This window comes from Phoxinus phoxinus (genome assembly GCF_949152265.1).
Source record: "Phoxinus phoxinus genome assembly, chromosome: 13".
NCBI lineage: Eukaryota > Metazoa > Chordata > Actinopteri > Cypriniformes > Leuciscidae > Phoxinus > Phoxinus phoxinus.
Window position 1 is genome coordinate 24,729,546 of NC_136888.1, and position 26,911 is coordinate 24,756,456.

At 36.5% G+C, this 26,911-nt stretch overlaps 2 protein-coding genes across 6 annotated transcripts in view; one reads left to right on the forward strand and one right to left on the reverse strand.

The window, feature by feature from the left end:
- The window catches only part of pfn4 (profilin family member 4), a 31,149-nt gene that overhangs the window by 2,317 nt on the left and 1,921 nt on the right, over nucleotides 1–26,911 (reverse strand). The window contains exons 4-5 of one of the 3 annotated variants that reach the window (XR_013799945.1): nucleotides 26,685–26,829; nucleotides 9,110–9,215 (exon numbers count right to left, since the gene is read on the reverse strand). Coding sequence is in view for 1 of the 3 variants with exons in the window: in XM_079632428.1 (XP_079488554.1) it covers nucleotides 26,801–26,829 (29 nt within the window). In the remaining 2 variants the exon portion in view is untranslated. Of the gene's footprint in view, nucleotides 1–9,109; nucleotides 9,216–25,544; nucleotides 26,830–26,911 lie in introns of those variants that run through there. The other 2 variants (XR_013799944.1, XM_079632428.1) reach the window with 2 other exon arrangements.
- Nucleotides 3,274–26,649, forward strand: lpin1a (lipin 1a). 3 transcript variants are annotated; one of them, XM_079632425.1, is made up of 21 exons: nucleotides 3,274–3,478; nucleotides 10,400–10,600; nucleotides 11,501–11,596; nucleotides 13,093–13,394; nucleotides 15,656–15,745; nucleotides 16,372–16,470; nucleotides 17,174–17,303; nucleotides 17,389–17,674; nucleotides 17,770–17,863; nucleotides 17,996–18,177; nucleotides 19,376–19,469; nucleotides 19,601–19,670; nucleotides 21,158–21,250; nucleotides 21,404–21,465; nucleotides 21,967–22,105; nucleotides 22,205–22,353; nucleotides 22,449–22,535; nucleotides 22,627–22,779; nucleotides 22,865–22,979; nucleotides 23,064–23,167; nucleotides 24,566–26,649. In XM_079632425.1, the coding sequence occupies exons 1-21, from the start codon at nucleotides 3,410–3,412 to the stop codon at nucleotides 24,723–24,725; spliced, it is 2,775 nt and encodes a 924-aa protein (XP_079488551.1). In that variant the 5' UTR covers nucleotides 3,274–3,409; the 3' UTR covers nucleotides 24,726–26,649. The 3 variants fall into 3 exon arrangements, with proteins under 3 accessions (XP_079488551.1, XP_079488553.1, XP_079488552.1); XM_079632427.1 differs by having other exon boundaries at nucleotides 3,278–3,495; XM_079632426.1 differs by lacking the exon at nucleotides 3,274–3,478 and adding an exon at nucleotides 8,112–8,440.

The following is a 26,911-nucleotide window of genomic DNA, read 5'->3' on the forward strand; positions in this document are numbered from 1 at the left end:
CCTCCACAAACTGATTTTATTAATCATTTCATGCATGAATTAAGATAACCTCAGATAGGTTTTTTTTCCTGTGTGTTTTTATTGCTCTTGGGGCAAGAAAAACAAGATCTGAACTTTTTTTTTTACACATATTTACGAGTATAGTGACACAATACAAGTAAGATGCATTACGTAATCAGATTACTTTTTTGATGTTACAAGTAATGCATTGCATAATCAGATTACTTTTTTGATGTTACGAGTAAAGTAACATTAGAAGTAAGTAACATGCATTATTTAATCAGATTACATGTTTGATGTAACAAGTAAAGCAATGTATTACAAGTAACATGCATTACATAATCAGATTACTTTGTTGATGTTACGAGTAAAGTAACACATTACAGGTAACGTGCATTACATAATCAGATTACTTTTTGATGTAACGAGTAAAGTGACGCATTGCTAGTAAGTGCATTATGTACCGGTAATCAGATTAAATGTTTGATGTAAAGAGTAAAGCAATGCATTACAAGTAACATGCATTATGTAATCAGATTACTTTTTTGATGTTACGGGAACAATAACACATTAAAAGTAACGCAGTGCTTAATCAGATTACTTTTTTGATGTTATGAGTAAAGTAACACATTACAAGTAACATGCATAAGTAATCAGATTACTTTTTTGACATAGCTGCAAATGACATTCTAATAACACAAATACATTTATTTACAACCAAAAAAGTGACTGCAGCAGATCAAGTACAACAGTCACAGTAATAGTATGAATTGTAGATGAAATAGAGCAGCATGATGTTCAATTTTGTGGAATTTTGTGGAAAGATGAATACTCAGAATTTCCTCCCAATCTAAAATCACTACTTGGAAAATTGAACAAGATATGACTCCTTAGATGTTATTTGATGTTACAACATTATATCTTTTTTTTTACCTGCAAGAGTCTCCTAGGAAAGAATGAATGGATAGATATTCCGGAGCAACTTGGCATTTCTGACGTATCCACATACAATGGCTTGCCACTTGGTGGCAGTGTATAGGATGAACCACATCCTATGTGCAATCAAAACCTATGCATACACAAGAAATGGCTTTTTGAATAGCTGTCCACTGTAGTGACCTCTATGAAACGTTTATTAGTAATTCTCTGATAAATTGAGTTTCCATGACAACGCATCTGCTCAGTGGTATTCTCTGTATGGCAGGACGGAAGAATAAATTACCTGCTAGGCATGTTCTCAAGGCATGTTATGTAACAGTTAACGACATGTACCATTCATCATTCAGTTAATAAGAGACCAATGTGTCACTCAAAAGGTTTACAGCAACCACAGCGTGTGTCATGTTTATATGGATCCTGGGGTTACGACCACCCACAAACATGACTGCAGCTTGCAGTTAAATTCAAGCATGATACTTTAAATTAGATTCCAATCCACATTGGTGTCACCCATAAACACCCACTCTGGTTACTGAGTAACTCAACCTTTTATCGGAGCTTAATTGAAATACCCATCATACTGTACTTGTATCCTTATATTCAGGTATATGGGATGTGGCTTTACATATTCCTTGCTCATCAGAGAGATTCATTATATAGTATTATGTGGATATGAACTCACTGGGAAATAGAATACATTTTTTTTTAAAGGTTCTCAAGTTCTGCAGGAGTGTTTGAACCTAAATTAACATTTGAACATTGCGTACCTGTAATCAGATCAGTGTACGTTTGTATGAACTTGTGTGAGTGTGTGGATTTATGCTGACCACGTTCATCTCCAGTCATTACACAACTGTTACACAAGTTAATCTCTATCTCCAGATACAATTGACTTTAAGAGGACATGTGCAGTCGCTGTCATTTGGTGTGAATTTATGGCTTCTTCTTTGAAGCATGTGGAAACGGTGACTCGTGTTGCAAGTGTACATTCTGACCGTGTCTGGTGGGGTAGGGGTCAGTATCACAGAGAGAGTCACAGCAACCGCAGAACCGGCCCCTCCTGAAATGACATGTGACATGATCTGGCGGGTCCCTGGAACTGTAACATGTACAACTTAAAAATAACGTTTAATCAGACCCACAGTTGTAGCAGCCTAATTGTAAGTTAATGTAATTTAACTTCAGCAACTACACTGTAAAAAAATATTTCAATATCACAACTTTTTATCTTTTGTCAAATCAACTTCGATAACTAATGTGTGAAGATAACATACTATTTTAAGTTTCTGTTTATTAAACCATTCGTCTTCATTGAATTAACTAAAATTTTTAATTACAATGATTTCAAAATTGTAAGGCAACAAGGTAACTTGCTTTTTTAAGTTAAACCAATATTTTTTTACAGTGTATTTCATCCTGTGGTAAACTGCAGACCATGATGATCTAAACAAAAAGTAAATCAACTTAAACCAATTAACTATTTATTTTTATGAAAACAGTTCGCATTACCTTTTACATAAACTACAACTGTCCCACAGATGTGGTTTAATTTTCATCTCAACCAACAATTTTGTCCTCAATAAATAAGGTGGCAACAGTGTCAGTGAAGACAATAACAATATCGCACCAGCATGAACACACAATATGAATTACCAACAGCGTGCTTATGAGTGTGATATTGATTTTCTACAACACTCCAATAAACTATACGTTTATATATATATATATATATATATATATATATATATATATATATATATATATATATATATATATATATATATATATATATATATTGCCAATTACTTTGTCAATGTTTGCTCCACCAATTCAAATAATTCCAAACTGCCTCAGAGCAACAAGAAGCAGTAGTGGGTTCAGTTCTTGAATTAATCAGTGTTTCAAATTAATTGGTTTAATAAATGATTCAGTGACTCACTTATAAAACAGGTCACTTGTTGCTACTGGCGTATTGATGTAAAATGGTAAAAAGAGTGAGGAGTTTATGCACAAACTGGTGGGGGAAATCATTTTAAAAGGTTCTAAATTGTGATGTCTAACTGTTATCAAAAATAATACATTTGAGATGTTGTGGAAGTGACATGATATATAGAGTGAAAATCCTTTCTCATTAGCATCAGTTTGTTGAGTTGGTTGTGCACGTGTGTACATGTGGTTGGTCTATAGATCATGTGTGCATCTTTCTGGGTGTTTACTAATTGTGATAAAGCTGTAGTGATATCCCCTCTCTCAGGGAGGGTCTGACCGCTTGAGGCTCTTCATGCCAGACCTCTCAAGTTTCGCCTGTGGACACCATTCCAAGAACACGCTTGGTAAAATTAGTATACGAAAACACCTTCAAGCCCGGTATATAGCTCACTGCTCAGTTGTTAGCACAAGCATTGCGTAAGGACTAGTTTCAGCTTCGTAATAAAGGCTTATTTCATATAAGCGAGTGGATAATGGAATCATGATAGCAGAGGATCAAGTGGAAGGCTACGATGAGATATTCAGCCCAAATGAGACGAGCTGGACATGGGTAACACACAGTGATTTGTCAGTTTAATATTCAGTATGATGGATTAAAACACTGAAAATGTCTGTCTGGATTTGATATTATTATAAAGATGTACTTTAATTGCTTTATTGTATTTAAAGCTTTAACGGTGGCTTTTTAAATAGCTTTTCTTTAGTGTATAGCGACATTGCTTACTCTCAGTAGTTTTGTATTGATTGTGGCCTGCATGATTATTCTGATACAGTGATTGTTCTTATTTTCGAATAAGGTTCTCATTTTAAGAATGAATCATCAGCATATTACAACAAAAGTGCATATGCATGTATTTAAGATATATGTTCTCATGCACAGGACTAGAATTTAACAAATTATTTGTATATTTAATATATTATGATGTTTATTAATTAGTCTAAATATGAGGAGTTTTTGCCGTTTGCGAATCTAATGTCTGTTTGGCACGAATGGGGGACGGTCATCGACAGGGATACCATGTGTGTGTGTCTGCTTAGAGTCTGTTATGTGACCTAGAACCAAAGAGCATTGAGTGCGTCATAGTGTCGGGTTACACGGGCATTTCCAAATAGACAGACCAGGTTTGCATAACATTTGAGGGATGTCATTCTTCAAAGTGTGTGTAAATAGGATGTCTGTACAATGTTATCTTTAATTAAAAAAGGAACATCAGATGTTGAATTAAAGGTCAGGCAATATCTGGATAAGTCAGAAGTGTTCAACTTTAGCAGGAGCAAGTGAAGGGCAGGAGCTATACGTTGTTGTATATTCGCTGCTGTGGTCATTATGGTTATGATTCATAAATGATTCATATTTTAAGAGCACTTAATTGTTACTGTTTGTTTTGAACTGCGATGTGATGAAATATAAACTAGATTTTTACATTTTCTGAAAACATTTTTTTTTATTAATTCAAGTAACCTCAATTATGCAAGGTTGATGCAACAACAGATGCAGGTTTATAATGATTTGTGTAACTCAACATGCATTTGAAGTTAAATATGGCCAGTGCTACATCAAGACTGAAATAACTGATGTAAAGCTCAATACCACTGCAGCAGAGCAAGAGCCTGCTTGTGCTGAGGCGAGGGAAACTGTTTTGCTGTTTTTTTGAGAACATGGTCTTTAGCTTGATTGACTATAAACAGACATCAGCATGAACTTCCAGCCAAGCCTGTTCTTTGGTTTCCAATTTTGCACTCTGTGTGGTGTGAGGGTTTTGAGAGACACGATATCACCACTCATGTTCCCTTTAACTTCAACTTGTTCCTGTTAGACCAAAAAGTCCAGTGGTTCACCCCCATCTCCATGCCCCCAATAACCCCAACAACTGTTTGTTTCATATTGAGGAATCAGGGTTCCCACATTCTCATATATCCAGGAAAACCTATGAGGTAGCTAACATGTGTGATTTGTAGACCTGGAATTAACGAAATCTTAAAACGCAGTGGACATTTTTTTGTAATAAATATATATATATATATACAGGCATATATATGTAATAATATATATTTTAGTTATGCCAAACTCAAAAATATTTTATCGGGTAGAAATTGTGAGAATTTTTTTTTTTTAAATCCTTATCCTTAAATTGGAGGAGTTCCTGAAGAACATAGCTCATTGAGACTCCAAAACGTGAATCATGACATTTTATTATTTTAATTGCAAGCATAATTGTTAGTTTTACGGTAGTTAGTTTTTTTATTTTTTTATTAAAGAAACTAGGAGTGTCCATATTAAAACAAGATTTGAGGTTGTCTTGTTTTATGAATTAAAAACATATGCAACAAAAATATTATAAAAATGTTTGTTTTTTTGATTAAATTTTTTTTATCTGAGCAATTCAGTTTGATTTAGCACTTTCGAGTTTTTGAGAGTCTGCAGAGTTGCATATTGTCTTTGCTGATTTAGCAGTCTTTTGACTTGACTTAATTTGAGGCCTTTTTCAGAAATAAAATTATATATGTAATTAATTTTAATAATAAATCAATATACCATGTAATTAATGTTATTACATTTTTAATCAGGTGACAGTCCTAATTCCTTATTATTAAACAGTGTTTTAACTTGCACATTCACACAATCTGCTGCACAATGTACTATGTAGTGTACACTTCCTCCACTTGTTTACAACCCAATACCTCATACTAACTGAGCAGGATCTTGTTTAACAGCCTATGGTATGGTACATACTGTGCTGTCCCAGGACAAAAAAACCTCAATGGATTAATGCAGAAAAACAGGCCCCACTTCACAGAAGAGTCTCAGTGTCACTCTTCTCTCTTACAATAGTAAGGTCGGCAGTTTACTCAACACATGACCCCACATGCCCCCTCTCTGATTGGTGGAGACGGCCCATCCCAGATGACTCCCCCTTCCTCCACGTGAACGCATTCATGAGTTTTCTAGGAAACGTTTTTTTTACAATCAGTCATGCTAAGCTTATAGACCAAAATGTAAAGAGCCATGTGGACAGGTTTTATAGTAGTATTTACATCTGTAAATAGTGAATATTGTATTCATGGACAAAGTGTTATTAATACAGTATGACTGGCAAGATACAGCAAATCAAATCAGAATAATATAGTATGAAATATTTCATATAAATATATCAGTCCGTACCTTGACCGCCATGTCAACAACTTCCTTTAGTATACTATTTTTCTGCACTCAGTAATCACACAGTGCATTAGAAGTCTCCTTGGACTACTCAGACCCCAGACCCTCTAAATCACATTCTCTTATTCTTGGAAACCTCACCAGTGTTTCTGGAATGTACTCAGTGTGCTGGTTATCCAATGGAGAGATCAACTAATCATGATGAAATAGAGAGCGTGCTGAGAGAATGCTGTGTAATCGGAGAGGTGGGCAGTCTTTTCTTAATTTAGTAATGGCAAACTTCTTTTAGGTTGTTCGCCTAAACAGTGCTTCACAGAAACATGCACACACAGACACAGACATACCTGTGTCTTCTTTACTCTCTCTTTTCAAAGAAAGGAAGCTTTTGTGAACTTAAATACGTACACACATTATCCATTGAACCACTCAAACAAACACTCTGAAATTCCTCTTAAAGGACACCAGGGTTACCACAGAACACTAAACTACAATAACTGCTATGCCAAGAAGAATGTATGCTTTCAGTGGCATGTGCAAATGGCATCTAAAGCAACATCCAGATTATTTCTTGACATATTGTAGATATAATTAAAAATGTATGCATTGCAATACTAAAGCTATAATACACTGCCTGGTACTACCATGGTTTACCATGGGATGTCTGACGAAGGCTTTTGAAATAAATAAAGTCAAGTTTGTAGAGCAAGTGTTGCACTTTTCCGTTACTAAAGTGAATACTGTTCCGTCATTAATGAATAACAAAGGAAAACATGAGCACAGCACTATTATCATTCTAGTAACTGCTATTAACGAACAATGACCTCTGATTAACAAATTAGTAGCCTAAGCGCTCAGTTGAATGAGGTTCATACTAATCATCAGTAACTACTATTTTCTTCATGCCTCCCAGAGGACTATAAACTACTATATACAGATTTATATTTAAATGTCAATAATGCATAATGTTTAATTCATTCTAAAGTGAAGATCATGGTAGCCCACTAATAATGACACATACTTGTGAACTACCACATTTGAACCATTATTACTTGTTTCTTGTTAATGTTACTAGAGTGCTAATAATGCATTACTCATTTGTTCATGTGGTAGTTATTCATTCGTAACAGTATTCTAAAGTGTTCCCCACTTTTCTTCTAATATTTTAAACTACCATGGTTTTAGATAAAGTATCATGGTAATACCATGTTTTAGACATTTACCATGATAGTGCTATTATAATCTTTGCAGTACCTTAGGGTACCATCAAGCAATAGCCTACAATGGTAGCCTATGGTAATCATTCAGTGTAAAAGTGATACATAAACCATCTAATACACTCGCTGTACCATGGTGTACTTTTCAAATCAAACCCATAGACAACGCTGATATTTCAAAATCAAAATTAAATCACCATAATGACAAAAAAAGTGCCGTTTTCTTAATCCTTTTGTGATTACTGTATACATCCGGTATGCAGCATCATGCGTCTTTGAGACATAATGCCTTTGATTAAAAACCTTTTATTTTGACAGCATGATGATGGATTAATATCACTCACCCATCCACGTGTCTTTTCTGTGATGACAACACACACACACACACACACACACACACACACACACACACACACACACACACACACACACACACACACACACACACCGCTACTGTAAACTTTTGATTGCAAGTTCAGCTGCTGCTGCCACGTGAGCAGAATTGTGTGCGTGTTAAATCCATTAAACGCGTGTATTAAATGCAGTGCATTGTCAGCATTACTTCACCACTGTAAATGGCAGATTCAGCAAGCAATTATAATTGAATATAAACTAGGCAAACAGTTAAAATGTAAAATGAGCTGTCATATTACAGTGGACGACAGAAAATGGACAAAATATTGCCTTTGACGCTCTAGTTCTAGTCGCGTTGCGTCGCATAAACAAAGTGTTTGATTGGTTCACTGGGTGACGACGACGTCATGACTCCATCCACAAACGTGAAAGACGCGTCTGGCGCATATTATTGGATACAGTGGTAGACCGCTTTCATTATCTGTAAACGGAAGCTTATTGCTGTTTGTCGCGTCGCGTATTTAGCAATGTAGATGGGCGCAAAGGGTTAACTGTGATGTCAGTTGCAGAGGCAGGGACTGCTACTCACTGAAAGCACAAAGCAGTTTCCACCCTGCTTTTAAATACAACGCCAACACAGACAGTCAGAGAACAGTGTGTCAAACGGCAGAGACAAAATACATGAGCGAAGAGCAGCGAACATCAACCGGATTCAGCAGCGTACGAAGATCCACTAAGTGCATTTGAATGGCTGTCACATCCTAACGCGTCTGCCGCATCCCACGTATGTATTACAGAGAATTCCATTTCTCATTTCCATCCTGTTTATAATCATCTAACATAAACGCATCCATTTGTTTGGGTTAATATAGTTATACACAGTGAAAGGGCTTCTCTTTTTATAGCATAATGGATGATTGTTTACATTCTTTGGATATCTGACTGTAATGATCCCTGACATTCGGTTTCCATAGCAATCATGCAGTTATCAAGACGATTATACACAAATATATGATTTAACTTCGATTAACAACAAAAATATAACATTTGTACTACTTACCTGCATGTTATTTCTCTACTATTCAGGATTTAGTAGTGATTGCAATATATATATATATATATATATATATATATATATATATATATATTTATATATATATAGAGAGAGAGAGAGAGAGTGAGAGAGAGAGAGAGAGAGAGAGAGAGAGAGAGGACATTCTGTTTTGATCTATTGAAATTAGTCTTTAAGTGTTTGTGGGTATGTGCAATTATGCAATAGCTCTCGTGTTAAATTAAGCATCATAGATACTGCACTGTAAATTTGGATGCTCGTGCTATTATTGGCACCAGTATCTAACAGCAGAACCATCAGAGCTATGTCAGTCCCATGTGACTGTGGTGTCTGTGTATATGTAAATGATCAGTTTGTTGTGTATGAACAATGAAGACTTACTTGAAGGTTCTTGCACAATCCCAGGGTTACATCTAGGGGGCATCTCATTTGGGTTTATACGGTTGTCAGGTTTTTCTAGACTAGAGTTCCTACAGTCAAGGAAAGCCTAGAAAGATTAGGGAATTTTAAAAAGTGTGATTTCCAGGCCTGGATAAGTCTGTAATGAAAATAGGCTACATTCTAGATGTGAATTTCCCTCAAATATTTCACTGGCTTGAAATATTTGATCACAGGCAGCTTCTGTCTGTCTTTTGAAGGTCATTTTGTTCAGTCCTAAATATGTTAATTCAGAAAATTGCCACCTGATATACTAATGAAAATTCGTCCAGAAATCTGTGCAAAACGCTTTCTAAATAAATCCTTTTGTCAGTTATGATGAACAGCTGGAAAGGTCATGAGAAAGTCATAAAAATAATTGGTCAATAAGTGTGAGAACCCTGAAGAGCTTGCATACAAAATGATTAATCTTCCCATTAATGCAGTGGAAACTTCTTGTGCCTTGTCTGATCTACACACACCCTAGATTGCATATTGTAATAGTGCACACACACGTTTCTTTTTTCTTTTTTTTGCAGAAACTTGCAGTTAGCTAATTACTTTAAACATTATGTGTTGTGGTCTAGAGAGAGGCAGTAGTTTTCTGGGTTGGTAGAGCATGCCAGAACTAGGCATTATTAAACCCTTGGCAATGCTTAAGGAACAGCACTTGTAATCCTCCTATGAGCAATGTCATGTGTCTACCAGTTGTCGTGTTTAGTTGGGGTTCAATGATATTTTACCTTTCACCTAAATTTCCAAAGAGATCTTGGCTTGAGTTAAGCAAGACAGCAAGTTTTTGCTCTACAGGTTTTTTCCTTTTCCAGTAACCATGCAGCTGCAAAAATTTGCACAATCGTAGAAGACTATTTATTGTAGAGATGTTGAATATGTTATCATACTCTCTTAACACATTTGCCTTTACAGAGTTGACTGTGCACTTTCACACAAAAAGGCTAAGCCATTAATTTTAGTGCTGAAGTGCACAGATAAATACATTATATTGCTTGACTTAATGATAAAAGGATCAAGTACTTGTTTGTTACATGTAAAAGAGTAACAGAGAACATTTTTATTTTATCAGGGAGTACCACAAGCTGAAACAAACAAAATAAAAAAAACATTTGAATAGATTATAAATAAATAGATTTTAAGATGGTGCTGATTTGAGTGGTTTCAGTTATACCCTTTGCACGGTGTCCACTTTAGTCACCTTATGTTTCTCTCTAAAAGCTTGAAATCTCTCTGTTTCAGAGTCAGACCATGAACTACGTGGGTCAGCTGGCCGGTCAGGTTTTCGTGCAGGTGAAGGAGCTGTACAAAGGCCTGAACCCTGCCACCCTCTCCGGCTGTATTGATGTCATTGTGGTGCGTCAGCCCGACGGCACTCTGCAGTGCTCGCCTTTTCACGTCCGTTTCGGCAAGATGGGAGTGCTGCGCTCACGGGAGAAAGTGGTAAGCTCTAGTGCAGACATGCTTTAGGGTGGAAGCGGACCAGATTTTCAACTTTTTGCAGCTTACAAATTCTCTGGTTCATCTTGTGTTTGTTAAAGGGATATTTCAGCCAAAAAAAAATATATTTTGTTATGCACTCACCCTCATGGTCATCCCTCAAAACTTTATGGAGTTTTTTTTTAGTTTTTTTACGTTTTAAGTCTTAAAGCTCCAAAAAGAACCAACAAACACCAAGTGCTTTTAAAAAGTCTTGGAATAGTGTCTTAATATTGTTTTTATTGCACGTGTTTGTCCCAGTGAGATTTGTCACTTCACACAAGCACATTCAAGCTTCTGCAAGAACCAGTGAGGTTTGTTCTTGCACATCAAGCAAGCATGTTTGAGGAGCTTCTGTTTACTATATTTGATGGGCTTTATGTATGTGTGGTGATACATTTTTATATGTGAATATAAGCCTAAATTAAATCCATTCATCATATGAAGTGACCCAGTCTCTTCAGAAGACTTGAATTAAACTGTTTAATTCATATGGATTACTTTTACAATGTCTTTTTGTACTTTTTAAATGTCTAAAAATTTTGGTTGTGTGGACTTTAAATAGATGGACAAAGGTACTGAGAGAATATAAAAAATATCTTAATTTGTGCTCAGAAGACATAAGGGGGAGTAAATGACATGAGAATTTATTTTTGGGTGAACTATCCATTTAAGACACGGTAACCCTGTCCAATGTCGAGAAGAAATATATCAAAGCCATGGACATAAGGGGACTTAAGGGAACAGCAGTTGTTTGAAGATGAGATAAAATTAGCTTTGTCATTGGCTTTGTGTTGCACATGGCTTACTGTTGTAAATTGTCTTTATTATAGTGACAGCATTCCCTGTTCCCTTTCTCTTCAGGTTGACATTGAGATAAATGGGGAGCCGGTTAGTTTACACATGAAACTGGGTGAAAATGGAGAGGCATTCTTTGTCACAGAAACAGAAAGTGGTGAGGTGAGTACTGGTGTCCTGTACCAAACAATAAATCCTGTATATCATTGTTTTTATAGTGGCCAAGGGTCATTGTGCACTAAGAAATGTTACACAATGTATGCAAGTCTCTTCTTGAGTACCATAGCTTGAAATCTGAACTTGTTTACTGGAAACAATCCCGCCGCACGCATTTTGTTACCTGAGCTTGGACACTTTGTTCTCGAACAGACCCTCTCTGCCAAGGCCAACCTGGTCCTGTCTAAATCAGGACCCATCTTTCTGCTTCCCAAACTTAAAAGAAAAAGCCAGCCAATTTAAAGGGCAAAGTAACGCATAGGAGAAAAGCCCTGAAACACTGTCCGACCGCTGAGATAAGAAAAGCTTTGCGTGTGTAATGTTGGTTATCCTCCTGGCTTAGTCTTCCGCTTCCTCATTACTAGAATCACTGTCCATTTTGCTTCATTTTAATAGCCAGTAGCAAACAGAGAGCTATAACTGGATTGCATGCACAGGAATATGAAATTGTTACACTCCTGACTAAAGTCATTCATGTAAATATGATATTCTGTTTTAAATACAAGTGTTACATTTGTAGAGAATGACATTTAATACATTGGATGCTTTAGTGTATTATTTTAGGAGATTATATTCTAGAGATATAATGGCACTTCATTTTTGACAAGAGTTTTATATTCAAAATAGTAAGTGAACTGACTTCAGCTAAACAATGACACTATTTTCTTTTAGAGCTGCTGTACAGCCGAAATGAACTCTGTTAGCATCATTGAATCATTTTCCTGTTATCACTGTAAAGCTGCTTTGAAACAATCTGTTTTGTATAAAGCGCTTTATTCATAAAGGTGACTTGACTTGTTCTAGAGATAGCGTACCCCAATGTACTAAAACATTTGATGTTATTAACGCTAGATACTTTTCATGATTTATTACTTGAAAGTGGAGAAATAGTGTTTTAATCAAGTATGATTTCCTTGTAATGATTTGTGGGGGGTGTAGGCTGTCTTGTGATGTAAACAACACTAGGTTATTTATGTGCTTCTGTTGCTCTTGCACTTATGTCTTGTGAAGACATGACTCAGAACTGTTGCACGTGCATGAGTTTATCTGTAATGAAACATGTAGTGATCTGTTACATGGCATTAAGTGCACAGTGTTGTGCTTCTGGGATTTAAGCAGACAGTCAAACCAAATCTAAGGCTACAGTTCATTGTTCGTACAGTTCATACAGTTCATGTTCATATGTTCTACAACACACCCTATCAAGGTCCAATATTAACTTTTCGCAACACCTGCCAGTGGTGGGATGAGTTAAGACATTTTTCAGGCCATAAATGTCTAAATATTGGTAATGGAACGGTATATTTAGCATTATTTAAAACCAATAATCAAAAATCCTTGAATATTTGCTAAAACAAGTCAAGATGTTGTCCTCCAAAAGGAAAAATAAAATCCTCAAAATGCAAAAACTCCCTAAAGCATGTCTACATTTCATACTACAGGAGATGGTGCCGTCCCACTTGGCTACATCACCCATAATTTCAGAAGGCTCTGCCCTAATGCAGGCCCAAATGGGAAAAGGCTTGTCCCGTCTTTCTGAGTCTGGAAACGGAACTTCCATTCAAACCCTGGGCCCCATGCAGGGCCCTGGTGACAGTTCAATATTGAAGAAGAGGAGGAAGAGGAGAAGAAAACCTAAAGTAGACAGCATGAAGCGAGAGGACAACGAAGACTTTTCAGAAGATGAGGACATGTTTACCATCGACATGAGTTCTGATGATGACGCAGAGGCTTCAGGCAGCAGGTCAGAACAAACAGTATGAATATTATTACGTTATATTATTACGCACATAATGTTTCATTTCGTTCTAAGTCTGTATGAATTTCTTTCTTCCATGGAACAAAAAAGCAGAAATTTGGAATATCCATGACATTCTTTTCCATACCAGGGGCTGTCAAGCACCAAAAAAAAAAAAAAACCAGACCATATGACTTATATTCAAATGTATCATATTGCAATTGGTTTAGAGACATGCAAAAGTCAATGACATTTGGTATCACCAGAGCCCGTCTACGGAGAGCCTGTTCACTCTATTGTACCGAATTTTGGTTGTAGTTCCACCAGAGTTCCACTGGGGGCGATCACCCCCGAGTGCAAAATGAATGGGAGTCTATGGGGCTAGACGGCTAAATTTGTCCCTTTCACCCGATTGCCGTTGAGAAATCTCAGATTTGATTGTAGGTTTGGCAAGTTCAACATGGGTTATAGGTCGAAAATTGAATGAACGAGTACTTATGTCCTTTCGATTTCTTACAGGTTGAGTTGTTGTTGCCCATAACACGCTAGCATTCTGCTAATGAACGCTGATTGGTCAGTGAAGGACTGGTTACGACCAGAGATACCGCTTGATGGCATCATGGCATCCGAAGCGGGAACAGAATGTATTCTAGCAGAAACTCTTCTAGCACGTGTGTTTACCTGTGTCAGCTGTGCTGGCGATGCCTCGAGAGAAAATAAAGTGCAGAGCGCGAAAGCACCACAGTGACTGAAGGATTGCCGTAAAGCAGTATCTCTGGTCGTACGATGTGTATGACGTCATTGACATTTTGAAAGACTTTTTAAAGCAAATAAGTGACTCTAAAAAATCTAACACCCAGCAATGTGCAATTTCTTTGCATCTCCTTTCGAATACAACATTCAAATTACTAGACAAAAAATTATATCTTGAGAAAAGTGGATTTTGAGGGGTATAGCTCCATAGACCTCCATTCATTCTGCACTCGTCCTGTGAGCGCCCTCATATGGAATCAGAGGGGAACTGCAACCAGTCAGAAGCCGGAAGTGTAGCGAGAGTGAACCTTCTCCCCTTATTAGACATTCTCTGGTATCACTGATGTCAAACCTGGCACTTTTCAATATGCTATTTTTAATATATGTGAACTTGTGAAGTGAGTGATGAATGTGAATGAGTTCACTCAAAACTCATTCACTGATGTTTATGAGTTTTGATAGGTGCGATGGATGGCGTTGTGGTGTTTTTGGAGCTTGAAAGCCTCTGGTCACCATTCACTTTCATTATATGTGGGTAAATGGGGATAGTGCTCTTGCCAAGATCTCACATTGAATCTAAATCCCACTTTTCTTGGAGTTCTGCTTGGCAGGAGCTGTGGAGCTTAATATATTTTCCTGAATAGAGCATAGAGGACACACACATGCAACGTTAAAGACAAAACAGATGGTTCTGTAATGAGATATCCTCTTAACCCATCTGAAATCACTGTAAATCATGTGATTACAGTGGCATAAATCTGTTTTCTGCAAGTATGCTGGAATGATTCCAGTTGCAGTGGTCTTGGGATGTGGGCTGTGTCTGTTTGTTCACTCTTCGAATAGGCTCTGCAATGGAGAGAGAGAGGCAAAGTGGAGAAAAATAGGTCGCCAGTCCTATTGCTGAAGTAAACAAGCGGCTCAAACAGCCCCTCCAATGTTTTTCCACGAAATCCATGAAACCCTGCCAGTTCTGGCTCCAGCTCGAGGGGAGTCCTTTGTAATGCTGGGCCATCTAGCATTACCCACACATATCCAAGAAAAGAAATTATTTGGAATATAAATCAGTTTAACAATATAAACATCCTTTTCCCTTCTTTCATTCCCAGTGGATGACAAATTATGTATTTTATCTGTGCGATCTGAATAAGCAAGTTCCTCTACACTACATGCCTTGCATTACCAAGAATCTGTTTCCCAGGTACCAGAAATAAATGTAAAAAGTGACTGTAAAGGCCACTGGGAAAACGCTGTTAACAAGGCCAAAAGAGTCAGCTGGGAATGAATTGCTCAGTAAAGCAGCAGTTTGAATCTAGACACTAGCTCTTTAGAAACCCCACAATGCTCTCTGTCTTCCTGGAAGAATGAGTCTGTTTAAGACAATCACTTCAAATTATCCCTGGGTATGTCTATGTGCATGGAATATCTAAATGTATACGCTGTCTTACTCTTTCCTTTTGCGGGTATATATACTTACTGTATATGTTTACCTATACTGTATGTGTTTTCACTTTCAGAGCCATGTCACATGCGCTGTTTGCTGAGCAGGTGAAAGGAACCAGCAGCACATACACACAGTCTGAAGGGAAGTGGACTGGTGTTCAAAGGTATGCTTACCAGTGTTTTTCAAAAAGGAGCCAAGTTCTGGTAAATTGCACAATATAAAGTTGCAAAGTTGTAGTAAATGTATTTAATACATTGCAAAAGAGAAAAACAATGTACCACAACTAGTATACAACATCATAAGAGCCTTTCAACTGGAGACCCCTGTCAGTCAGTCTGTAATCCATTCTTGATCACTTTGTGAAAAAACTAATTAAGGTATTTTAGAAAGAAGAACAGACAAATATTGCGTGCATTTCAAAATATTATCCTTATATTGTAATCATTACGATCACAAGCTGTAATCATTGCCTAACATGTCCACTGTGTCTGCTATCTTATAGCTGTATATTACTGCCATATGGGCATTACTTTGACACACTCTCTGACTGATAACATAACTGAAGGCTCTATTAATATGTATGTCGATAATCATCAGCAAACTGTTCCCCGGCTGCAGTACGATGATTAAACTGATAGTATATCATAATGCACAAACATGCTAATACATTTAGATGTATTCATTCTACAACAGACTTATCTAGTATTGTGCTTATATATAATTGTTTTCTATATATGAGATTCAAAATAATGGACATTTTAATCTAAAGCTTTGTTTTCTGACCCACAGTACAGGGTTGGAGAAGACATGCTCTTTACCCATTCCCACCAATGCAGGATTATCCATTTCCTGCCCTCAACAAACAGCCATGTTCCAGTCCACACACAGGTAACCACTGCATTCACCATGTAAATAATGTAAATGTAAATAAACTTGCAACAAAGCCATAAGGTTTCACTTAAGCTTTAAAAAGTCTAACATTTCTGTAGTGTATTGTCCAATTTTAAGATGTCTGTCAAGCATGAAATTCAATTTGGCAGAGGAATGACAGGCATTGTTACTAGCTTATTTCACAACAACTGTATTAAAGGTAGGGTAGGTAGGATTTATATAAAAACTTTTTACCAAATTTGATTAAACTTTCTATATATATCAATGCATAATTAAAATGTAAGTACTCTGATAAAAAGAGTATAAAAATCGAGTGACTCTAGACCGTTTAATCTTCATTAAACACAGCTCATTATTTCCATTCGGGACGAATCACAGGATTGGCTTGCGCGACTGTCACTCTCCGTCGCCATGACTACCGCCACTATTACTGGCTCTGCCCACGTGCGCGACTAGGTGGGAGTGAATGGAATTAATGAGCTGTGTTTATTGAAGATTAAATACACTAGAGTCACTCGGTTTTTTATACTCTCTATTTCAGAGTACTTGCATTTTAATTATGCATTGGTATATAAAGACAGTTTAAACAAATTTGAATAAAAGTTTTTTGTAGACAATTCTGACCTACCCTACCTTTAATACAAACCTACAATTAATCCAAATATTGCTAAATGTCTCCAACTCTCATTCCTTCCTACAGCAGTCCAAATAGCTCCCTGCCATCTACACCCAAGAGTGATTCAGAGTTGCTGGACAGTCAGAGGAGTAAAGGGAAACTGGACAACCCTGAGATGCTGTGGACATGGGGGGAGCTACCTCATGCTGCCAAGGTACACTAATCATCAGCCATGCCACATGACCACAACAAATTAACAAATCTGAATCAGTTAACTGTACATCTTTCTTTTCATACAGCCTTCATTCCTGCAGCCCCTGTCAGAGCCCATGGTGGTGACCCCAAGATCAATCCCACCGTCTGAAAGCACGCACTTCAGAGCCATCACTGGGGATGGAACGGTGGAGTCTCAGAGCAATGATGTGTATGTGTCTGATCTCAGGGCTGGAGATGCAACATCTGCCCCTGCTGTAGATGTGGAGGCCATCAGTGCGGCCGCCCATCTTATCACAGACCTAGAGGACAGGTGTCACAGTCCTGGGGCTCATGCCATTAGCAAGATGGACTCTCCATCCAAGAGAAAAGGTATGCGTGCGTGTATGTATATATATATAATTTATCTGTCATATGACATTAAATATGAGCTCTGAAAATAAATGTCACAATGGTACAATTTCTAGACAAAAGGAGCCGGCACTTGGGATCAGATGGAATATACCTGGATGACATCACAGAGTTGGAGCCTGAGGTGGCTGCCCTGTACTTTCCAAAGAGGTCATTATGTTTAAACAAACAGTTATCAAATATCAAGAGTGTACATAGAGCATTATAGTCATTCACTGGTTCATTTATGATCCAAGTGTTGTGTAAGTATCTTTTTTAATCAAATTTATTTTTGTTGTTTAGTGATGGAACAACTTCTGTGAGGGGCGGGGCAGATCTGAGAAGTGCAAATCAGTCCCCTCAGTCAGTGGGCAGCAGTGGAATGGACAGTGGGGTGGACAGCTTTTCTGATCAGTTAGGAGACTTGCCTCATATTGCCATCTCTCTATGTGGAGGACTGTCAGAAAACAGAGAGATCACTAGAGGTAAAAGGAGGAGTTGTGATGAACAGTACAGTACCATTCAAAAGTTTGTGGTCAGTAAGATTTTTACTGACAGAGAAGGTCAGAGAAGGCCCTTAAACTCACCATGGATACATTTTTTTATCAAAATGCAGTAAAACCATTAATTTTAAATGTTTTAGATATATATATATATTAGTGATGCACCGAAACCTATACCGAAAATTTAGGATGCACTTGGCCGAAAACCGAAACTGAAGCCGAAAATGGCTTCTTTTAAAAACTGTAATATACATTTATTTATATTGCTTAATTTTTAATGGATCTGAAATGAAAAATCACAAACCAATAGAATAATCATCAAACTTTTATTACCACTAACAGTTACATAACAAAACCTAAAATATTTTATATATTATATATATTTTATATTACATGCACTTCATGAGGCACACTTCCATTTGGAGCAGTCTCTGTCTCGCGGGCGCGCTCGCTCTAGATTCCGGAGATTTTAACTAATTTGTGGGCATCAGTGAGCCGCTATCAATATGCGGGAGACTCCCGGAACTTCCGGGAGACTTGGGATGTCTGTATTTCTATACTGAAATAATATCGGCATTATAATTATTGATTTTTCATTACGCAATTTTTTGGTGCCACGGCGCTGGTTGTCCTCATCTGAAACTTTAAAATACTTCCATACCGCTGACATGCTCAATCTTTGCAGACGCGTGCAAACAGCTCGACCGTGAGTGAAACCTGCTTGAGCACGGAGGGGAGGGGAGGGGTGAGTGTGACGAGTGACAGCTCGACCGTGAGTGAAACCCAAGCTCTTGCGCGCGGATGGGAGGGCGCGGGTTGACATTCATTTTCGGTTGACATTTTCGGCTGGCTATTTTATTTCGGCCCGAAACCGATAATGCCATTTTTGGCCGAAATTTTCGGCGACCGAAATTTCGGTGCATCCCTAATATATATTTTAAAATGTAATTTGATGTCAAATGTCTATACTGTCACCTTTGATCAATTTAATGCATCCTTGCTATATAAAAGTATTACCGGTACTTTCTGACCCCAAACTTTTCAAAAGTAGTGTAAAATAATGTATTTTCAGCTGCTGTTCTGTAATTCTGTAAACTCTGTATTAATATCCTGTTTTCCTCTAGATTTTATTAGCTGGGTAAGTAATTAAGCAATTAACGTCACAATCTTTTATCCACAGAGGAATTTGAGGAACGAGCAATATCTTATCAGGAGTTTGCAGATAATCCATCTATCATTGATGATCCCAACCTGGTTGTAAAGATTGGAACTAAGTATGTCATTTGTGACATAAAAAACATACACTGTAGCATGATGTAATTTACTAAAATATTGTCAAAAAAATACAAAGTAAGTAAATGAAATACATCCATGAATTATTTCACGTTTTGTTCTCCTCACAAAGGTATTATAACTGGACCACAGCCGCTCCTATCGTACTGGCCGTGCAGGTTTTTCAGAAACCCTTGCCAAAGGTAAGGACAGCATAAACAGCACAAACATGAACAGAAAGGCCTTAGTTATTCAACCAACACTGACAATGTGACCTCACAGTAGTTTAAATAAAGCTTATCATTTAAGCTTGTTAATACTGAACTCAAACATTGGTTTATTGCTGATGTATATACACTGTATCTATACACTTAACTTTAGTTATATTAGTAAAACATGCTTGGTATCATTAAATTCAGTTCAATTCAATTTAGTTGTATTTATAAAGCACATTTAAAATAAACCTTAGTTGGCCAAAGTGCTGTACATAAAGTTGAAAAAATAAAATAAAAAGCAAGAAACATACAAATGACAAAGAATTAAAAGCAAAAGAAAAAATAGGTGTTTTTAACATGGATTTAAATTCGGCTGATGTAGAAGCAGTTCTGACAGGTAGTGGCAGGCTGTGGTACCAACAAAACATGACTATTTTGGGATCTGAGTGATCTGGAAGGATTGTAAGTACATTGTAAGAGCTAAATTGTTGAGAGCTTTATTGACAAATAACAAAATCTTGTTGTCAATCCGATATCAGACTGGCAGCCAATGCAAAAGTTCATAAAAAGTTTTCAACCAGACTCCATTACCAACACATACAATGGCATCTGTTAACAAAGACAGTTACCATAATAGGGGAGACATTAAATTTTTTTCTTAAAAAGCTAATTTTTGTTTTAATAAAAGATAATATAATACATTTCATTATTTACAATATAAATGATTTAAATTAAAAGACACATATAATTTATATATAGTGTATAATTACATTAAATATATTTAAAACCAATTACACTGATTTACAATTTACCTAATAGTTTAAAGAATTATTTATTTATTTATTGGTTCATTACAACAAATGAAATGTTCACTTGGAACCATTTTTGCCTTGCATATACAAATAATAGTAATAAATAATAATAAGTCTACTGCAGCCCACTGGATGTCTCACTTTTTAATATTTATAATCTTTTCGGACAGTTTTAGCACAGTTTTTTTATGAAAAAGTTTGTACTAACTCAGTAATGACCCAATTATTGGATTGCTTAAATAGGTAAATGATGAAATACATCACAGTGGTAGATAGATACTGTTTTGCTTCTGTATTGTTTGTCTCCTCTCTGCAAGTGTTTCATGGCTTTTTAAAGTCCTTGTGTATACTGCACCCCAGCTCTCATAGCACTCCAGGGCATTTAAATTTTGTCTCTTCCCTCCCCCTTGTTTTTCTTCTTCTTTTTAATTGATCTCCCCTCATACCATCCCATTGTGCACCATTGCGCTAAGTATTCCTGTCTGAGTTACGTCTACTCTGCTCTTGGTTTCTTCACATACTGTTTTCCTAGCGTGTTCGGCTCTAGTCCTGTACGTCTTTGTGAATTTATGTTTATTTATTAGCTGCATGTGTTCAGTCACAGTCATCCTGTCATTTAGTTTTTGAGTTTTGAGTATCAGGGGCTCTGTGCGTTTGCTCCAGGCCACAGTAGAGAACATCATGAAGGAGAAGATGCCCAAGAAAGGAGGACGCTGGTGGTTCTCATGGCGGGGCAGAAACGACAGCTCCAAATCGGTATGTTTGCAATATTGCATATGGGAATAATTGTGAATTGAATTAAAGGTAAAGTGTTACCAGATTTATCCAAAAACATTTTGACTTCTCGCAGGTTTGCAAATATTATGTATGTAATAAAATCATGCAAATCTGTGAATCTTTCTGCAACAGGAATCAGCATCAGACCAGATTGAAGGTGGAGAGGAGTCTATAAGAACAGGAACTGTGAGCAGGTAAATTTAGAAAACTAGAACATTGTGCTTGCTAATCGATTAAAGGGTCATATGTTGCACTTGTTGAGCACTTTCAGCTGAAGTATAATGTTAAGACCCGTTCACACCAACTGAAACGTTCAGCATGAAAATTCTATTTAGTTTTCAAATGCGATATGTCTGTTCAGACAAATAAAGAAACCCGCAGATGGGGTGCAGTGGATTTCTCTGGTCTCTTCAATATTATTCTTGGTATGAAAAGGCCTTTAATCAAGGTCTGGCATCGAAAAAGTTACGATTAGTTAACATTTTACACCGACTTTCAGGCCTTTAGAACTAAACAGACAGAAAGAGAATTACAGTTTTGGGTACAGTACCTTTAAGATTTCTATACACAGTAACTACGAAATCAGGTCTCAGAATATATATCATATCAATCAAAATTCAATCATAAATGCATTTTATAGTATAACTGTTGTATATAGTTTTAACTGTGGACTGGCTGGTGGTATTTTTGACTAGATTAAAGGATGAATCATCATCCAGTGAAGATGACAGTGGAAGTGTCAAACAGAATACTGTGAGCAATCAGCCTGAAGTTATCCACAGCTCTGGAGGCCACTGCTACAGGAAGACTCTTCGTTTGTCCCCAGAACAGCTCGTAAGCATCTCCATTTTCAATGAAGCCAGTAAAGCCAATCAGAGACTACAGTATGTTATGAAAACTCATGCTACAGGCATGTTCTTCTTTTCTCATCAGGCCAGTCTGCACTTAAAAGATGGCCCCAATGATGTGGTTTTCAGTGTGACTACCCAGTACCAGGGCACCTGCCGCTGTGAGGGTACCATTTATCTGTGGAACTGGGATGACAAGATAGTAATTTCAGATATTGATGGCACCATCACAAGGTGAGACACCTCAAGTGAACTTCCTGGGGCAATATAATGGGCTCGACTGATGCAAAAAATGAAGCATGCAGTCTGAATTGCAAAGTCTCTTTTAGGTCTGATACCCTGGGACACATATTACCAACTCTGGGTAAAGACTGGACCCATCAGGGTATTGCCCGACTCTACCACAGAGTCAGCCAGTGAGTCGAACACCACATACAGAGCATCAAATTTGAGCAAATGTGAAATTATGTCTAATGACTAATATATCTAAAACTCATTGTCAAACAGGAACGGCTACAAATTTATGTACTGTTCAGCTCGGGCTATTGGCATGGCTGACATGACCCGGGGTTACCTGCACTGGGTTAATGAAAGAGGCACTATGCTACCCATGGGACCTGTGCTGCTTAGTCCTAGTAGTCTGTTCTCTGCATTTCACAGGTTGGTACACGCACAAAACATATATAGGCTTTAAAAAATAATGATAATGCCACATAGTAACTGATGTCTTTTCTTTCAATCTCAGGGAGGTCATTGAGAAGAAGCCCGAAAAGTTTAAAATTGAATGTCTGACCGATATAAAAAATCTGTTCTATCCAAACATAGAACCCTTCTATGCTGCTTTTGGAAACAGGGCAACAGTAAGTACAAGTAGCAATGTTTGCTAACATTACCTTCATTTGCTATACAGTATGCAAATCCCTAAGGAGCGTTCTTCTCTCTAGGATGTTTATTCATATAAAGAGGTGGGAGTGCCTTTGAATAGAATATTCACTGTGAATCCTAAGGGAGAGCTCATCCAAGAACATGCAAAGACCAACATTTCATCGTAAGTGATCTATTGAAAACATTTATTTTCTCATTTTTAAAGACAAATGACCAATTTAGCATTAAAGCTAACCCTGTTTTGGGATGATTTTATTTATTTATTTATTTTGCATTGGGACATTTTTATGACAATTGAAGGGATAGTTCACCTAAAAAAGAAAAATATGTCATTATTTACATTATTGTCGTTCCAAACCCGTAAGACTTTTATTCTTGTTCGAAACACAAATGAAGATATTTGAATGAAATCTGAGATATTTCTGTCCCCCCATTGACAGTCCATGCAACTACCGCTTCAAAAAGTTCATAAAGAAATCATAAAACTAATCCATCTGAATCGAGTGGTTTAGTCCAAAAGAGACACGATGGCTTTATATGATGAACAGATTTAATTTAGGATTTTATTCATATAGTATATAAACATTCATCAACGCACATATCCGTTGTGGTAAACAAAAGTTCAAGCATGCTTGCTTGACCTGCGAGAACCAATGAGGTTCATTCTCGTGTGTTACGCAGCATGTTTGAGCTTCCACAACAACCAATGAGGATCATTCTCGTGTGTTACGCTGCACGTTTGAGCTTCTGCAAGAGGTTTGCTCTCGTGCGTCAAGCATGTACAGTTGAGCTTCTGTTTATGTTTGCTGATTAACTATTATAAGTGAATAAAAGCCTAAATTCAATCTGTTCATCATTTAAAGAGACCCGTGAAAATTTTGACTAAACCGCTTGATTATTATGGATTCGTTTTACGATCTCTTTATGAACCTGTTGAAGTGTCAAAGTGGTAGATGCGTCGACTGTCAATGGAGGGACAAAAATCTCAGATTTCATTTAAAATCTTCATTTGTGTTTCAAAGATGAATGAAAGTCTTACGGGTTTGGACATGAGAGTGAGACATTTTAGGAAGGACTAACCCTTTAAGCTAATTTTCTCTTCCAAATTTAAATAATTTAAATTCATTCGGATGTCTTACTTAAATGTTTTTGTAATTTCCATCATTAAAAATGAAAAGAATGGGATGATTTTGAACTTTTTTTTTGTTTTTGCATTGACATTATTTGTATGATAATTAAGCTTGTTTCAAATTCTCATTTAAATGCATCCAGAGATTTGACTTTGGATTGTTTTTGTAAGTTCCATCTCTGAAAATTAAAAGAAAAAATTGCATTAAAAACTAAACCTGCTTTGGGATGATTTCTGTTTTATCATTATTTTTATGATAATTAAGCTCATATTCCGTTCCAAATTCTCATTGAAATGCATCTGGATGTTTTAGATTTGTGTGATTTTGTCATTTCTATTATTGATGATTCTCTTAGCAATCTAACAGTAGATAATCTGTAGAGTCTAATAGTTGGGAGTTTGACAGTCCTAATATTCTTGCATGTTTTACAGTTATGGCCGTCTATGTGAGGTCGTAGATCATGTCTTCCCTCTTCTGATCAGAGGGAACACCACCGACTTCCCCTGTTCAGACACCTTTAGCCAGTTCACCTTCTGGAGAGAGCAGTTACCAGAGGTAGACAAGCAAGATCAACATTCTGAGAGCAGCTAAAAGGACATAAAGCAAACATCACCTACAAACTCAGCTCTAACGCTGCACTGCCATAGGTATTACTCTACGCACAAGCAACTTAGCACTTTGCAGACCGCATGCCGCCCTCTGCCTGTTCCTTTATTATTATTTTACTCTTTTAACAAACATTTAACATTTCTGTGTGTTTTAATGTTTTGTTTAACTGCCAATAGGCTGAATCTGGTAGCATATCACGCAGCTCATATTAGGGAATTTGTTTATTGATGATGGTACAGATATTTTAAAGTGCCAAACGCATTATTCATAACCAAGTTTTCCATTGGCTTTGTCCAAGGTTGTAAAGATGTATGAGGGAATACAATTATTTTAGTACATAGTATAAAATGCATTTGAGCATGTCATAAAACATACTGAGAGAAATTTAAAAGTTCAATAAAAAATAAAAAACAATAATAAATAAACTCAGATGTAGGTATAAAGCCAGCTAGTACTGTATATCTCAGGTGTTACAGAATTTTCATAAGGGATTCTTTTGAAACTTAAAGTGACCTTTAAAAAAAAAAAATCAACTATGTTGGTTTTTGCATTTTCTTTGACATCGAAATTAATTTATGACCTTAAGATCAAAACAACAAATGCAAGTGGTTATTAGTTAATTGTGTCATCTTGGATAATTTCTTACCACACACACTTTACGTTTTGCCAAATGTTTATTATTATATAATAAATTTGCATTCCTTATTATTTGTGTGTATTTTATTTAAAGTACATATCTCTGACCAGCAGAAATGAATCATGCAAAAATGTATGTTGTCATACATCATACCCGTTGGCATGTAAAAGAAAAACAAAACTACACAAAAGCAAACATCAATGCAAAAATCTCTCAGGTAATGAAGTATTTCCTACCTGTATTAATACCTCCCTATCAATATCATATTTAATACATATTAATAATTTTCATAAAATATAATTACACACCTGAGAAAAAAATAACATTTTAGTCAAGTGATTTTATTTTAGCTTATTTCAACAATTAAGAATACGAAATATCCAGATTCATGGTGCATCCTATTATCTTATTATGTTAATTTTATTTTATTTTTTGTAATCATCTTTATATTCTACCAACACCAACACCTCTACCCAATGGTATGTATTGTTTCTGTCTTATTAAAGGATGACATGGATTGTGTGTTATGAAAGCACTGTATAATAGAATATATGATATGTCTCTAGTGAAAGAATAAGGGTTCTGTGTAATATGAAAAAGGACAACAAGCTCCCGCTAGTTGTTGCTCCAACTTTTATTTAACATAAGTGAATGGATAACTTATCAAACAATTGTGACATTATCAAGGAGCACATTAAATAAGCACTGATGTGATGCATGAATGATGAAGAGGCTTTAGGGACTGGTTTAAAAGAACTGTGTATTTTAACGTAAATCATGTGTTATTGTTCTGCAAAGAAAATAAGATTATATGATATAGATGTGTGCAACATGAAAATGCAATGCGATACAGACTTATTATAAATGACAGATGACTGCTACAAACTTCAACACTGTGAATGATCAGGTCAAAAATTGTAGATTGTTTCTGCTCTCTCTACCTGTCTTACAATATTAAAATTCAGTTCATTGAGATTTCTTATTCTAAACAAAAAATAGATGAATAATATAAGACTATGGTTCCCATCCCATGTTTCCTGCTCATATGAATGGTAACAGCCATAACATTCATTTAATATTGTTTTTTTTTTCTCGCTATGGAGTTTTATATTCTTTCTGTGAAAGATCTTGTTGCCTAAGTTGTGGCAGTTCAGTTTGTGTGTCATTATGTTCAGTGTTGAGATGTAAAACTACTGTTGTGTGTATATTTTAAGATGCCAAATCTCAATATGTAAATTAAAATCCCACTACATGAATAAAAAAAAAAAAGCTTCATTGTTTGTCTAAGCAGTGCTAAAACATACCTTGGTGTTGCTGTGGCTAATGGATTGAGTACAGTTTATAGTTTCTCATCAGTCCTACTACAATCACACTGAACAGCTTCTTCATCTTCACCTCTTCAGATCTGATACGATGAGCTTCATTTTCCCTTTTCACTCAGATACTCGGCTAAAATACATGCAGAAACTATGATCAAAAACATTCAACCAAAGCAGAAAAGTTACTTGAACTTTTGGATGGAATTTTAGCT

Excerpts from the sequence above, each read along its gene's own strand:
- lpin1a (XM_079632425.1), top strand. The coding sequence starts at position 3,410 with ATGATAGCAGAGGATCAAGTGGAAGGCTACGATGAGATATTCAGCCCA. Across the intron at positions 13,395-15,655 it reads GCAGAGGCTTCAGGCAGCAG|AGCCATGTCACATGCGCTGT; the intron begins GTCAGAACAAAC and ends TTTCACTTTCAG. Across the intron at positions 19,470-19,600 it reads GTTGTAAAGATTGGAACTAA|GTATTATAACTGGACCACAG; the intron begins GTATGTCATTTG and ends CTCCTCACAAAG.